The sequence below is a fragment of the Euprymna scolopes genome, chromosome 26, assembly GCF_053919585.1.
Source record: "Euprymna scolopes isolate OS-2025 chromosome 26, ASM5391958v1, whole genome shotgun sequence".
Lineage (NCBI taxonomy): Eukaryota > Metazoa > Mollusca > Cephalopoda > Sepiida > Sepiolidae > Euprymna > Euprymna scolopes.
In genome coordinates, this window is record NC_136507.1 from 71,022,869 (window position 1) to 71,036,917 (window position 14,049).

Genomic DNA, 14,049 nt, shown 5'->3' on the forward strand with positions numbered 1-14,049 from the left:
ATATGTGCGCATATGTGAGTGCGTTTGTGTGTATACACGTGAATGTGAGTGTATATACGCGAACGTGAATATATGTACGTGTGTGGACATGCACGCATATGTTTGTGTGCGCGTATGTATATGACAAGAAATATGGCTTGAGATGTGAATTCGTGTTTTTTGTGTGAGACTAGAAAGGGCTCGCACAGACATCTTGCCACTCATCTCTCTTCCTAATGTTCCAGCAACTTATGTCCCTGATAGTAGCCCTCTAAGTGGAACTGTGCCTTGTTTGGGGCGAAAATGAAAAAAACAAAACAAAACAAACGAAAAACAAAAAAAAAAAACCAAAAAACAAAAAAAAAAAAACAAAAAAAAGCAAAAAAAAAACAAAACAAAACAAAAACAAAAAAAAACAAAACAAAACAAAAAAAAAAAAAAAAAAAGCAAAAAAAAAACAAAACAAAAGAAAAACAAAAAAAACAAAAACAAAAGAAAAACAAAACAAAAAACACTAGTAGTATAATAAAAATGGCTGATAATGAAACAAAAGACAAAGTCGGTAGAAAATTCTGTTTCTTACTTATTGCTTGTCCCTCTCGGAACTCAATTTCTCCGAGTTGTTCATTTCCATTGGACCGTAAATTGTTGATCATGTTATAGACGATGCTTTGCCGTTCCTGACTTGTCAGAAATTCGTGTTCGTTATGAATCCCTTCGAAAAAATCTTGATCGTCAAATGAAAATTCTTTCATGCCACCTCCGTATTCTTTCTTTAGGGGTTTGCGGAATCCAAGGATCTCCGCCCCTTTCAACAAACTGAAAAAAAATAAAATAAAATAAAAAAAAGTTGAGAAAAATAAAAAAATAAATAAATAATAACAATTACAAAGTATTTTTGTTGTTGTTATTATTATTCACTATCAAAATATGCATCATCATCAATTTCTTCCATCGGACGGCTAGACCTTGGAATTCCCTCCCTTTTTCCTGTTTCTCCGACTGAACTAACCTGCAGAAGTTTAAATGTAATGTCCTCTGTTAGACAAGATTCCAAATAGTAGCATCTTGTGTCCAAGTAAAAATATGCCTTGTTTAAGAAAAATTAAAAAATAAAATAATAAAATAAATCAGGAATGTTCAATGAAAAATATATCAGGTTGACAAGAAAGTTCTTGTGGTTTTTAACTTCTAAATTCAGATGAACATATCTCGGCTCAAACAAAAATTTATTGATCGAAATAAGCACAATCAGAATTAACACACTTTTGTTGACGCAAAACGAGTGTATTTATGCCAGTAATGTAAAAATCTTGCATTTTGATGGCGATAAAGTTGCTGAAGACGTTTTTAATATCGCTTAGGTTTTTGAAGCATTTCTCACGCAGAAAGTTATCGAGATGCTTGAAAAAGTGGTAATCTGTAGGTGAGAGGTCTGGAGAGTATGGCGGGTGAGGCAGGGTTTTGTAGCCGAATTTGTCCAACTTCTGCAGGGTCGGTTTAGCAACGTGTGGTTGGGCATTGTCGTCAAAGAGAATTGAACCTTTCCTGTTTACTAATGCTGGGTGTTGTTGTCGAAGTTTCTGATGTATTTTTTTTTCATTTGTTGAAAATACTTCACCGCTGTAATGGATGAAATCGGTCGCAGACCACCAAACAGTCAGCATAACTTTATTTTGATGCAACTCTGGCTTCGGGAAGTGTTGTGGAGCTTCGTTGGCATCTAACCACTGAGCTGAGCATCGCCGGTTGTCATAAAGAACCCACTTTTCATCCCAAGTCACAACCTGGTCGAGAAACGGATCGTACTTGTTGCATAAAAGAATGGAAGATGCCACTTCATAACAGCGTTTCTTTTGGTTATCGTTCTCCTCGTGAGGCACCCATTTATCAAGTTTTTTTTGTCTTTCCAATCTCTCTCTAGTGGTTGCAAATCGTTGTATACGTCAAGTTCAGAAGCAAGTTCTCGAACAGTTGTGCATGGATTGACTTCAAATAGAGCTTTTAATTGATCATTGTCAACATTCGATGGGTGACTACTATGCTCATCATCTTCAAAGCTCTCGTCGTCGCCACAAAATTTCTTAAACCACCATTGTGCTGTGTGTTCAGTAGTAGTTCCTAGGCCAAATGCTTCATTGATATCACAAGCTGTTTCAGTAGCTTTTCGGCCTAACTTGGATTGAAATAAGAAAATTGTGCGAATTTGCTTTTTTTCCATCTTGTATTCAACGTTCTGAAAAGAAGACATAATTGTTTTAAAACAATTGTAATTTAAACCATTAAATAGAGCAAAAAACGCTATTTAAAATGATAAATAAAGTAAAGGTATTATAACGAAAACTTATTTGAAAATACAACATTTGAAATAAAACTGAAAAATTCCGCAAGAACTTTCTCCTCATCCTAATATATATATATATATATATATATATATATATATATATATATATATATATATATATATATATATATATATATATATATATTTACATACGTAAAAGTTATCTACGGACGCTCGTTTATTGCTAACTAGCAGTCATCAGCATGACTTGACTTTGACAAGGATCGAACCTCCAACTACATTGTCTGTAATCTGGCGTTTATCACTGGGCTGGCCTTGCTTGAAAATATCTACAGTTTTCATCGCCTAACTAAAGTTAATTTTGTTATTTTTTTTTTTATATGCAATAGTAGCAGCGTGAGAACGCTGCTGTTTTCAAATTCACTCACCTAGATGATAGAAAGGTTTTGCTGCCTTGCATGCAAATACATGCATTAAGTCGCCCCTTTTTACGGGACATATTTTTAATTATGTATATATTTTCATTAAATTTTACGTAGATAAAAGTTAGTCAAGTACGTGCGTTTCTTGCTAACTGGCAGTCATCGGCATGAAAAACTAACAAACAAAAAACGGTAAATATTCAGATTATTTACAACAAAACACCGACCACTCTAATTTGTTTTTTTTCTTTTTTTATAGATAATCGAGGTCGCTGACAACGAATCTGATAATCAACCCCAGGGCAAATTTACTGTTTGCAAGGTATTAACCCCTGAACCCACGAACTACTTTCAGCCATTTTACAGCTTCCGTTTACGCTATGCGCGAGCGGCAGCATAAACGACGGTTGTTGAATATGCCTTCACGTACAGAACTGCCTTTTCACGTGGCGTACGAACCTTTTGTGGAATATTTAAACTTATAGGAAAAAGAAGAAAAGTGAGAGGGGGGTAATGTCGGAAAGATATTTTTTTTGTCTTACGTAGTTTTTAATGCGGTTTACAAAACATAATCACCAAAAATGTTTGTTTTTCATTCTTTTTTTTGCGAGAGGGGTATTCAATTATAGAACTTGTGTGGCTTAACAGGTGCTTCTGCAGTTTAATTAATCGTTTTTCCGTAAGTAACGCACCGACATTTACCGATTAGAACACCATGTAACATTTTTCGGAGATTTTACTGTTTACATTGGGGAGGAGGGCGGTGGTGGTGTTGGTCCCCCCACCCCTCCCCAAAAAGCTCAGAGAAAAAGCGAAAAAAAAACAACAACAAAAAAACCCCCAAAAAAAACAAAAAAAAAAAACAAAAAAAAAAACAAAATAAACGAAAAAAAAAATTTAAAAAAATCAAAACAAAACAAACAACAACAACAATGACACACAAATTACCGACTTCAGTCAGGCGCCCAGGCGGTGCTCAATTTTTTTTTTTTTTTTTTTTTTTTGGTGTGTGTGTGTGTGTGTGTGTGTGTGAGTGTGAGAGAGAGAGAGAGAGAGAGAGAGAGAGAGAGAGAGAGAGAGAGAGAGAGAGAGAGATTTCCGCTTAACGAATATCTTGTTTGTATTGTATTGTATTGTTCATTTAATAGGAGAATTTTTAAATGTGCTTTTATTTATTTTATTTAAATAATGTGGTATTTGTTGTTTATCTAGCTCTGTCCGTTTAGAAGAGATTTTTAACATATGTTGAGTTTCACTTAGAAAAGATTTATTTGTTCTGCAGTACAAGCAGAAATGCATACCTAAGTCTATCTATCTATCTATCTATCTATCTATCTATCTATCTATCTATCTATCTATCACTCAATCTATCTATCTATCTATCTATCTATCTATCTATCTATCTATCTATCTGTCTGTCTATCTACTCTACTCTACCCTACCTTTATATAAAAGGAACGTTGTATGTGTATGTGTATGTGTTTCATTTCCTATGGACTCCGAAACGGCCGGTCCTATTTTTATGAAATTTCACACAAATACACTTTATGTATCTGGCAGTATTCTTAGATAGATTTTGTATAAGAATGTCTTCGATAAGTATCGGTAATGGAAAAAATCGGATGAAAGAAGGAACAGGCGATTTTGACCAAAGTTAACGCCGTATGCAACTTAACACACCAAGTGCATTTAAGAAGTTTTATCACCACACAAGCAGAAAGGCTCGGCATATAAAATTAACAGTACGTTCTTTGATATGACAGGGGCACGTTCCAAATGAATGTTTCTGTTTAAAGCACAACTGAACCATGATACTTGACTTTTTCATTTTAAACTTAAATCCAAGTCATTAACACCGCACAAGCAGAAAGGCCATGCATATAAAATCAACAGCAAATTCTTTAGCATGACAGAGGCACGTTCGAAATAGATGTTTCTGTTTAAAGCACAATTTAACCGGGATACATGACTTTTTCATTTTAAACTTTAATTCAAGCAATTATATATAAAAATAATTTTATAAAATCAGCAGTACGTTCTCCACAGTGTAATGTAGACTAGAATGTATTATTGACTAAGTCACTGTGGAGAGGCATGTGAAGCTTCCTTCTGGTGCACCGCGATGAGTCCCCAACTCGAGTAGGCAATCGATTGATTTGATTGAAATGTGGGCAATTTCACCGATTTCGATAAAAATATGGGAGTGTGAAACATTAGTTGATCACTACTCAATCTCGGGTAATGTCGGGTTTCCCTGATATATATATATATATATATATATATATATATATATATATATATATATATATATATATATATATATATATACTAAGTCTGCGAGTGGGCACTTTACTTCATATATCTAATTATGTGGACATATTTGAATTTCAGCATCGCTCAGCATATGCGTGCGATGTTCAGTTCCGGGGTGTTACACCCCTCTCCTAACCCACGTGGGTGATGGTGTTTCTCTTTCTCTCACGATGGGTCAGATTTTTTTTTTTTTTTTGACAATTGGTCTATTTCAAAATATTAGAGTTCTGGCTTGTTTCCACATACCGAAGAGCTGTAATGCAGCAAAAGTCTATCTGTTGATGCTTATATATATATATATATATATATATATATATATATATATATATATATATATATATATATATATATATATGCATAAAAACTTAAAAAAAAAATTTTTTGGAATGCTTTGAGATGAGGTTTCATAATTTGTGTATTCATGTTTTTTTGCGGACTTTTATCATCATCTTCATCAGTGGCGTAGCTAGACATTTTGCTGCCCGGGGCGGTAGTAAAATTTGCCCCCCCGCCCCGGGGCATTTCAGTGCCAGGAAAATTCATCCATGGAAAATTCGCCCATGGATAATTCGTACATGGAAAATTCGTCCATTTTTTGCTAGGTAGGAAAACTGGTCCATTATTATTAAGTTAACATTTATTCTGTAGTTGCTTAATTTTCATACCTTGCGAAATTTTAGTTTTACGGTATCTAATTTTCCTAAATTCAATTAAATTAAAATTAAAATATGAAAACTGATTTTTAATATTTTTTATTCATTTGAGATTTTATCTGTTTTCCTTTTGTTTTAAGTAGATCGTGGGGGTTGCCCGGGGTGATTTTGTCCGATCCCCCAGCTAGCAATTGTAAAGCTTACAAGGAGTTATAAAAAGTATGCTACAAAAACAAACGTTTGATACTTTCAAAGTCTTAGCCTCATGAATTGGACAGTAATAAAATTAATGAATTCAAACTTTCGCATCTAATGTTATTTCCTCTTTGATGTCGGTGTATATACACCCAAATATCCAACTTTCCTTTCGCACCTATTCGATAAAAATTTATATGAAAGTTCCCCTTTAAGTATGAACTTGTTAGCATTTTTTTCGATTTTCCCCTTTTACCATCTCAAAATGCCGCCCCCATGCCGCCTCTCCTCGACGCTCAGAAAATAGGGACACATTTTTTCTGATTCCGATACCCCCAAAAATTCCGATTTTTTACAACCTTTTTGGTATAAAATTTCATATTTTTTGTTAGCTTTTGTTTATTTTTATTTATTTATTCTACTTTCTATTTTTACTCTCCCAAAATGCCGCCCCCTCAGGTGTGCCGCTGAGGGGAAAACCTAAGCAGATCTCTCAGAATTAGCAAAGAATGCAAAAGTATCCATTAGCACTCCAAACATTTCCTTACAAACACCGAAAGACACAATTGTAAGTTCTGTCGATAAAACGGAAGCAAAAGTCCGAAGTACTCCTATTGCAGATCAGACCTGGCACACTGCCTAACCTAGTTTTTCAACGATGGAAAGAAATTTGGCATCAAACAGCATATTAACATTGAAAATGATCGGATTCGATCTTGTACAGGTGATGTTTAGTTGCAAGTTGTTACTCGGAGACAAGGCACAGCGTTAGTGATGAACTGGACCGCCTTAATATAATTGGAAGGAGTCTTGATTTTTGTGGATGAAGATGTGAAACTGAAGCTGGAAAATTACTGTATAAAATTTTTCATAGTTAATTAATTGGAATGCTTCAGGTGGTAACTTAAATAATATACCATTCGGTACGGACTCGACGATGGAAAATCAGATAATAAATAAATATGGATTTATAAGACAAAAAACTCCAACCTTGATCGCCCGTGGCGTAGTGGATAGAGGGGTTGAATCTTTATGGTTCCAGGCGAGCATTGTCTGAAGATAGCAGTTTCAATACTGCTGAAAGCCGGCCAGAGACTTAGTTGGCCAAAACGTGTTGAGACAACAACAACTATTGAAGGCAGTAATTGCTGAGGAAGTAGTTAGGAGATTCGGAGTTCCTATCCGATCGCGGTTACCACCTGACGAAGGCCAGAGGAATAGTTGGCCGAAACGTCGTAAAACAAAAACTAAAAGATGAGAATAATAGTCTGCAAAAAAATAAAAATTTTTGAGTTAAACTACTTCAGTTGTTCCTATTTACAATGCCTCCCCACGGGACAGAGTTAGACACCAGGGTCGTTTTTTAATGTGGAGAAAAGGAACAAAAATAAAAATTGTCTCAGTCGTGAAGGATTTCTCCTCCACTGACAGAGAACAAGAAATTGAAGTGTAGATCTGAAGAACAGATACTACACTTTGATCTTGACTCGAAGGCCAAGACTTCAGTTGTTGGTCATTCCCACAGGACTCGGTTCTCCTACATCGATCAAAAATGACTTAAAAATGGTTTGCAAAGAATGTTGCAAAGTTCATTTCTAAGGAGAAATGGCCTCCATCATATCCAGATTGTAATCTTCAGAATTCCAGTATTTGGTCCGTCGTGAATAGCAAGGTTTCCATTTTCCATTGCATTTCAGATGCTTTGAAGACAAAATTGGAAAGAAGTAATGGACCCAAATTCCGCAAGACATCATTTATGATTCTTGTAGAGCTTTCCTAAGCATTATCAGTAGATTATTGATGCCGACAGGAGTCATATTGAACAACTTTTGAATATTTGGAAATAGGAATAATGCGTATATCTGTTTATTTTGGTTTATTTATATACTTTGATTTATTTAGTGAATATGGGCAAATAAAGTTGTAACGTTTAATATGGAACACCATATATATATATATTAGTGATGGGACGATTCCAATATTTTTCCTGATTCTGATCCAATTACTGATTCTGTACTAAATTTCCGATTCCGATACAATTACCGATTCCGATTCTTTATAAATCTCTAAATATTTTACTGTAAAATTGTTATTTTGTCCCGATTACTGTAAAAACACGTCTTAAATGTGCATGTATTTTCTCAAACGTAAAAAACACACTTGTGACGAGGTGATCTAGAGATTTTTGTCTTACTGGAAGTTTAAATCAATAAATATTTATTATCTTATTATTACTACAAGCAACGGAAGACTGTTTTTATAAAAACAAAATCAAATAAAATAGATAATTAAAGGAATCGGTTTTCGCATCGGAAAATAGGCTAAAATTTTCCCGATTCTGATACTGATTTCGATACCCCAAAAAGCTCTAATTTTTTGATTCCCGATTCCGATTAATCGTCCCAATTTTACTGGGTTTATATTATTCAGTAATCATTCATATACATGAAATACACTTTTTTTGCTATCAATCCATTTTTTTGAAGTCTTGGTTTTTGTTAAAACAGTATATATACAAGCATGTATATATATATGTATCTATATATATATATGTGTATATTGTGTCAGGTCATGTCATATACTACTGGTACCATGTAACTCAGCACTACCTGCCTCATGGTCGGGTCACCGATGACTAAACTGGTTCCCCCACCAAACTTGTTTGGTGCGGAGAGTGGCTAGTCTCCCTGAAGGATTAAAAACAAGACCTTCCAAAGGGCGAATGAACCCTTTTCGGGGGTCAACGGCCAACTAGCACCGTGTGTGTTTGTGTGTATGTATGTGCGTGTTGGGGTGGAGAGGGCTCCTGTAAGCCGTGGTGAAGGCAACCTTTCTAGGAGAAGCAAATCTCTGATTTAAAAAACCATAAAGCGGAAGACCATTACCTGCATTAACCTAGTCTGCAGTTTAATTTGTTGCTGGTTATCTTGCTCTTGCTTGTTGCTGGATCTCAACATTTTGAACCGAGAGAGAGACTTAGCTGTCATACAAAGCTAAGACTCTGCAACATCATCTGTGTATAGATACTCCCTCAGGCATTTGTCTATAAAAATGGTCCTGTGGCGATGGAAGTCATCTTTGGGCGCATGGACTATAAGTGTCTGAGGGAGTGGCACTCATCTGACAAGACGTTGCAATCATCATATATATACGTGTATGCATATATATATATGTACTTGTGCCCTATTTGTGAAGTGAGCTCTCTAGTAAGAAAATAAATGCCTGTAACTTCAATTAAGGTGTAGGATCTTCATAGAAGAATTGTGCACTATCGGCAGTGGATAATGTAAATATAAGCATATGTAAACTTTATAATTTCCCTTACTTCACAGTGGTGGTGATAGTATGGGATAAGAAGTTCCAACTGTTGACAAAGTGGTTGGGTTTCAACTCTAATTTTCATTCATTCACTAGTTTAACCACACTGGAGAGGTGTGATATGGCGAAACAGCCATCTCTCTTTTTCTCTAACACAATAAAATATTGTTTTATAAAAAAACACTGAGTCAAAAGAGTTAATGTTTTGAAAGTCTTATCAACGAAGATTTTAAAATGAAATACAACTCAGATATAATAGTTACTAGCATTTTATATTTATATTTAAAGGACTGTCATCAGTTCTATTTGATAAGGAGATTTATCTCGAAATATCAAATACAAATACCTCTTAACATCTGAGTTATTGTTTTGCATTTTTAATGCTTTCAAAACTTATTATTACCTAATAACTCAATCCTCTTAACAAAACATTATTACTTTTTAATTATTTCTACGCTTAGCCGGAGCTGTTCTGCATTCTTTCAGATGTTATTTAAACGATTAAGACCAGAGATAAAAAAAGTCAACTTTCAAATGCAGATTGTGCATACTAATCTGTATATACAATAATAACAGCTGTAAAGAAAAGAAAAGACAAAACTAGGAGACTGTCAGCAATTTATTTGATAATGAGGTATGTTTCAAAATATCTTTTCCTAATAATTATTAGCTTCTGGTCTAGTGGATAAAGTACTTAGTAAAAATTCAGTTGTAAAGCGACACTCTTACGGAGGTTGAAGGTTCAATTCTCAGTGCGGGTGGCACTCAAAATTCAATCACGAATTACTTAGGACTTCTACCCAGCCATGGCTAATGGAACAAGAACATGCTATCCTTATGGATTAAATAAAAAGTTCTGTTCAAGATTCCGTGCAGATTTTTGAGTTTGACAGAATATACCTGAAGAAGGTCGAAGATCACATTGACTGAAAAAACACTCAAGATGCGAACAGTAGTCCAAATAATACGAAAAATCAATCCTTATCTCAAAAATTCGGAAATGTAACATCTGAGTTATTGGATATTATTTTAAAATTGATATTTGTTAAAACTTTCAAAGCATATGTTACAAACTATTAACTCACTGCTTTTAACAAAATTTTTTTTATTATTTTTAAATTCACTGTAGCTGTTTTGCATTCTTTGAGATGTCGTTTAAACGATTAAAACTAGAGATAAAAAAATATTACCGTTCTATCTTTCACATTGATCCTAGACAGATCATACCTAAATAATCGCATCCCTTTTTATTGCAGGTAATATATTGATCACCTTTCAGTATAGCAAGACAATGGATATCCCCTTGTAGGATATCTGCACAGGACATCTGCATCTTGTACACCTATGGGATAATTCTGTAGCTGAGGTTCTGACCACTCAGTCTTTTCTAATAGTTGTTTCCTCTTTCATTGTTCACTGCGTGCAGATTCAGCAATTGTAGCTCCTTTGTGACTGGCGGCATGCCAGGAACACCTGCCTTGGATTAGTTTTTCCCAGAAGTTAGAATACAAGCTGAACTGTTTGAGTGAGACCTTCAGATTGTTCTTGGACCGTTTCTGCAGTGCTCCTGTGGTTCTTTTTCTTTTGGACAGCACACCATAAAGGAGCTGTTTTGGGAACCTTGAAACATACATTAAGGGTTACACAATCTCCAGCAGCATCGCTCCTGAATCAGCATTGATTGAGTCTAGAGGCAAAGAAAAATCCAGTGCTTGAAATAACGAACATCCACAGGCAGCGAGTGTAGTTTACCTTACTATTTAAGATATGCAACGCTGGGCAATGCCTTATATCCCTGATCCAACTTACGAGGGGTATTCAATAAGTTTCCAGACTTTTTTCATATGGGCAGTTTTATCGATAATACGCACATGAAACTCTAGTCACCTTAGAAGTAATCTTCTCCAGCTGCAACACACTTGTACCGTTCCAACAACTTCTAGAAAGTCCCATAGAAGTCCTCTTGTGTGAACGTGTCAATGACCCTCGTCACAGCCTCTTTCATCTCCTCAATTGTCTCATAACGGCAGCCTCTTAGGTTTTCCTTGAGCTTAGAGAGTAACCAAAAGTTACAGGGAGCAAGGTCTGGATTATAGGGAGAGTGAAGAACTGTCTTGGTGCCATCTTGGTCAAATAGTCTGTGACAAGGATAGAGTTATGAAGTGGTGTATTAGAGCAAATCTCCTGCACCTTCAGTTCCTCATGAATAATTGTGTGTACAGTTCCCACACTGACGACAAACTGTGCACTTATTGTCTCACAACAGTCTTTATTCATGAAATTCTTTATTTGGCCAATCAACTCTAGTGTTCCGACTTCCTTACCCCTTCCACACCTCTCATCATTCCTCACAGACTCCCTGCCTTCCTTGAATCTCTTATGCCATTCAAAAACTGATGCTCGATTCATGCAAAATGGTCCAAAAGCAGTCTGAAGCATCTCATACGATTCTGTGGCATTTTTTTCCCAAATTTAAAACAGAATTTTATTGCATATCGTTCTTCCAAAGTGTCCTCACGCTTTGCTTGCATTTTTGAAATTCACCAGTTATGACAGTCAGGCTTTAGTAGGGTGCATTCCAATTCCTGCTGTAGCTGTTAATTTGGACCTGAAATCATAAAACTTGGTCAGTCATCTCATAAGATGCATAGCAATAACATACTGAATTTTCAAGAGTCTACAACAATCTTAAATGCTTGTACAAAATATCTGGAAACTTCTTGAAGGCACCTCGTATGTTGTCAACAGTAAACTCATTCGATATGCATTCAAGTCAGGTTTTCCTTAGTCTCTCACACACCTTTGTGCCTGGGATATACATGCATATTATCAAGTTGATGTCAGGGGTGACATGCTGTATATGGCTAAACCATCTCAGACGCTGAACTCGTAAAGCATCTAAAATCCTATTAATTCTAAACTTCTCATAGATCACAGCTAAGGGGATTCTCTATTCTAACTGCATATATCTTCTTTAAATGCTTCCTTTTAGTTATAAGACACAATGGATACCACTTTAAGGATGCCTGTGTATGACATCTATAATATAAATCTCACCTGTCTGTTTAAATGTATGTATGTATATATGTATGTATGTATGTATGCATGTTTAAAACTTTCCACAGAGGCGACAGATTTTCACGAGATTGATATCGTTTTGATGCTCGACCCTTTGGACGACAAATATAAAAAAATTGGCTAAAAATATTAATTCTTTCATCTTCAACTAGGCACTTTTCTACAAGGAGGGGGTCACTTTTTTCGCCGATATTTTTGAAAGTCATCCCCCCTTTTCGATTGACTAGCCTTAATTTAAACCTTCCCCACTTCTGGTTTGGCAATGGACGCAACAGCAAAAACGTCACGTTTTTTTTTGTTTTTTTTTCACATTTTTTTTTTCTCCTTCGCGGTACGGGTTCGAGCCTGCCTGCCTACTAACACATTTTTTTTTTTTTTTTTTTGCTTAAAACACACCTCGAAACACCCAGTCAACGCCGGGCACCCAGGCTAGTCTATAATAAAGTAAGAGTTATGCAATCACCAACCGCACCTCGCTTGAATCGGCATTACCCAAGCCCAGTGGCAAGAAGTCCATAATGACTGGAAACAACGCCAGAGTAAGCAGATAAAAAAAAAAAAAATGCTTTTTTTTAAAAGCTTTTAAAACAACCAAGGCATGCGAATCTATTCTGCTCTACTCTACTATTTAACCCATAGCTGGAGGGACATAATCACGTTGGTCACCAAAATTAAGCAACGTTATGCCTGGTCAGTACTAAAAATGGGTAACCATTTGGAAATTCCAGGTCTGTATGTACTCTCCACTTGTCTCAGCATTGTTTCCAGTCGTCCTGAACTTCTCCTTGCCAATGAATTCAAGCGGTGCCGATTAAAGAGAGGTGTGGTTGAGGATTGCATAACCCTTGCCCCACAATTACATATGCAGTTACCCTTACAGGGGATATCCATTGTTTTCAAGGCTAAACAGAGGCGGTTGATGATTGAGAGAGGATATAGAGTAGTGATGGGTGATTCCAATATTTTCTCCAATTCTGATACAATTACTGATTCCAATTCTTTAAAGATTTTCGAAATATTTAACTATAAAATGGTTATTTATTCCTGATTATCGTAAAAACACACTTTAAATGTGTATATATTTTCTTAAACATAAAAATACACTTGCGGGGGAGGCGGGGGAGGGGGAAGTGATCTAGAGATTTTAGTCTTACTGGAATTTTAAATCAATAAATATTTATTATTTTATTATTACAACCAACAGTGAAAAAAATTGTTGTAAACAAAATCAAATTTAAAAAAAATAATTAAAAGAACTGTTTTTGGCATCGGAAAAAAGGCACAAATTTTCTTGATTCTGATACTGGTTCCAATACCCCCAAAAGTTCTGAGTTTTCCAATTCTTGATTCCTATTAATCGTCCCAACACGATATAGATTAATAACTTTTCCAAGTGTATTAGTGAACATGACGTAACAGCTTCAACTAAACTCGAACCTAGCTTTTCAAGCCCACAGTCCGACGTTGTAACCATTATGCTATGCTATTTCATATTAAACGTATGCACAGAAGCAGACCTTCACCGTTTGAAATAAATAAATTTTTATAACAAATTTAGGTCAGACTATTGAATAAAGTCAAGGAAATGAGGCAGAAAATAAGTTTGAGATCCAAAATCAATAATTATTGATTCCTGATTTTTAGTTATTTTAGTAGCTCTCCTTCCCCAGTGAGAGTAAAATCCATAGGATTTTAGTTAAATTTGAAACATACCATTTTTGGCATTAGTTAAATATGAATGACTAGCACGTCGCTCGGTATTGCCTGGTTGTAAAATATGCTTAAA

General features: G+C 35.4%; 1 protein-coding gene across 8 annotated transcripts in view; it reads right to left on the minus strand.

Moving 5' to 3' along the window:
* LOC145248160 (anoctamin-8-like) overlaps nt 1–14,049 on the minus strand; it is a 282,493-nt gene that overhangs the window by 74,676 nt on the left and 193,768 nt on the right. For all 8 annotated transcript variants that reach the window (XM_080109990.1, XM_080109989.1, XM_080109995.1 and 5 more), the window contains one exon: nt 563–798. In XM_080109990.1, the coding sequence (XP_079966116.1) occupies nt 563–798 (236 nt within the window). The remainder of the gene's footprint in view (nt 1–562; nt 799–14,049) is intronic.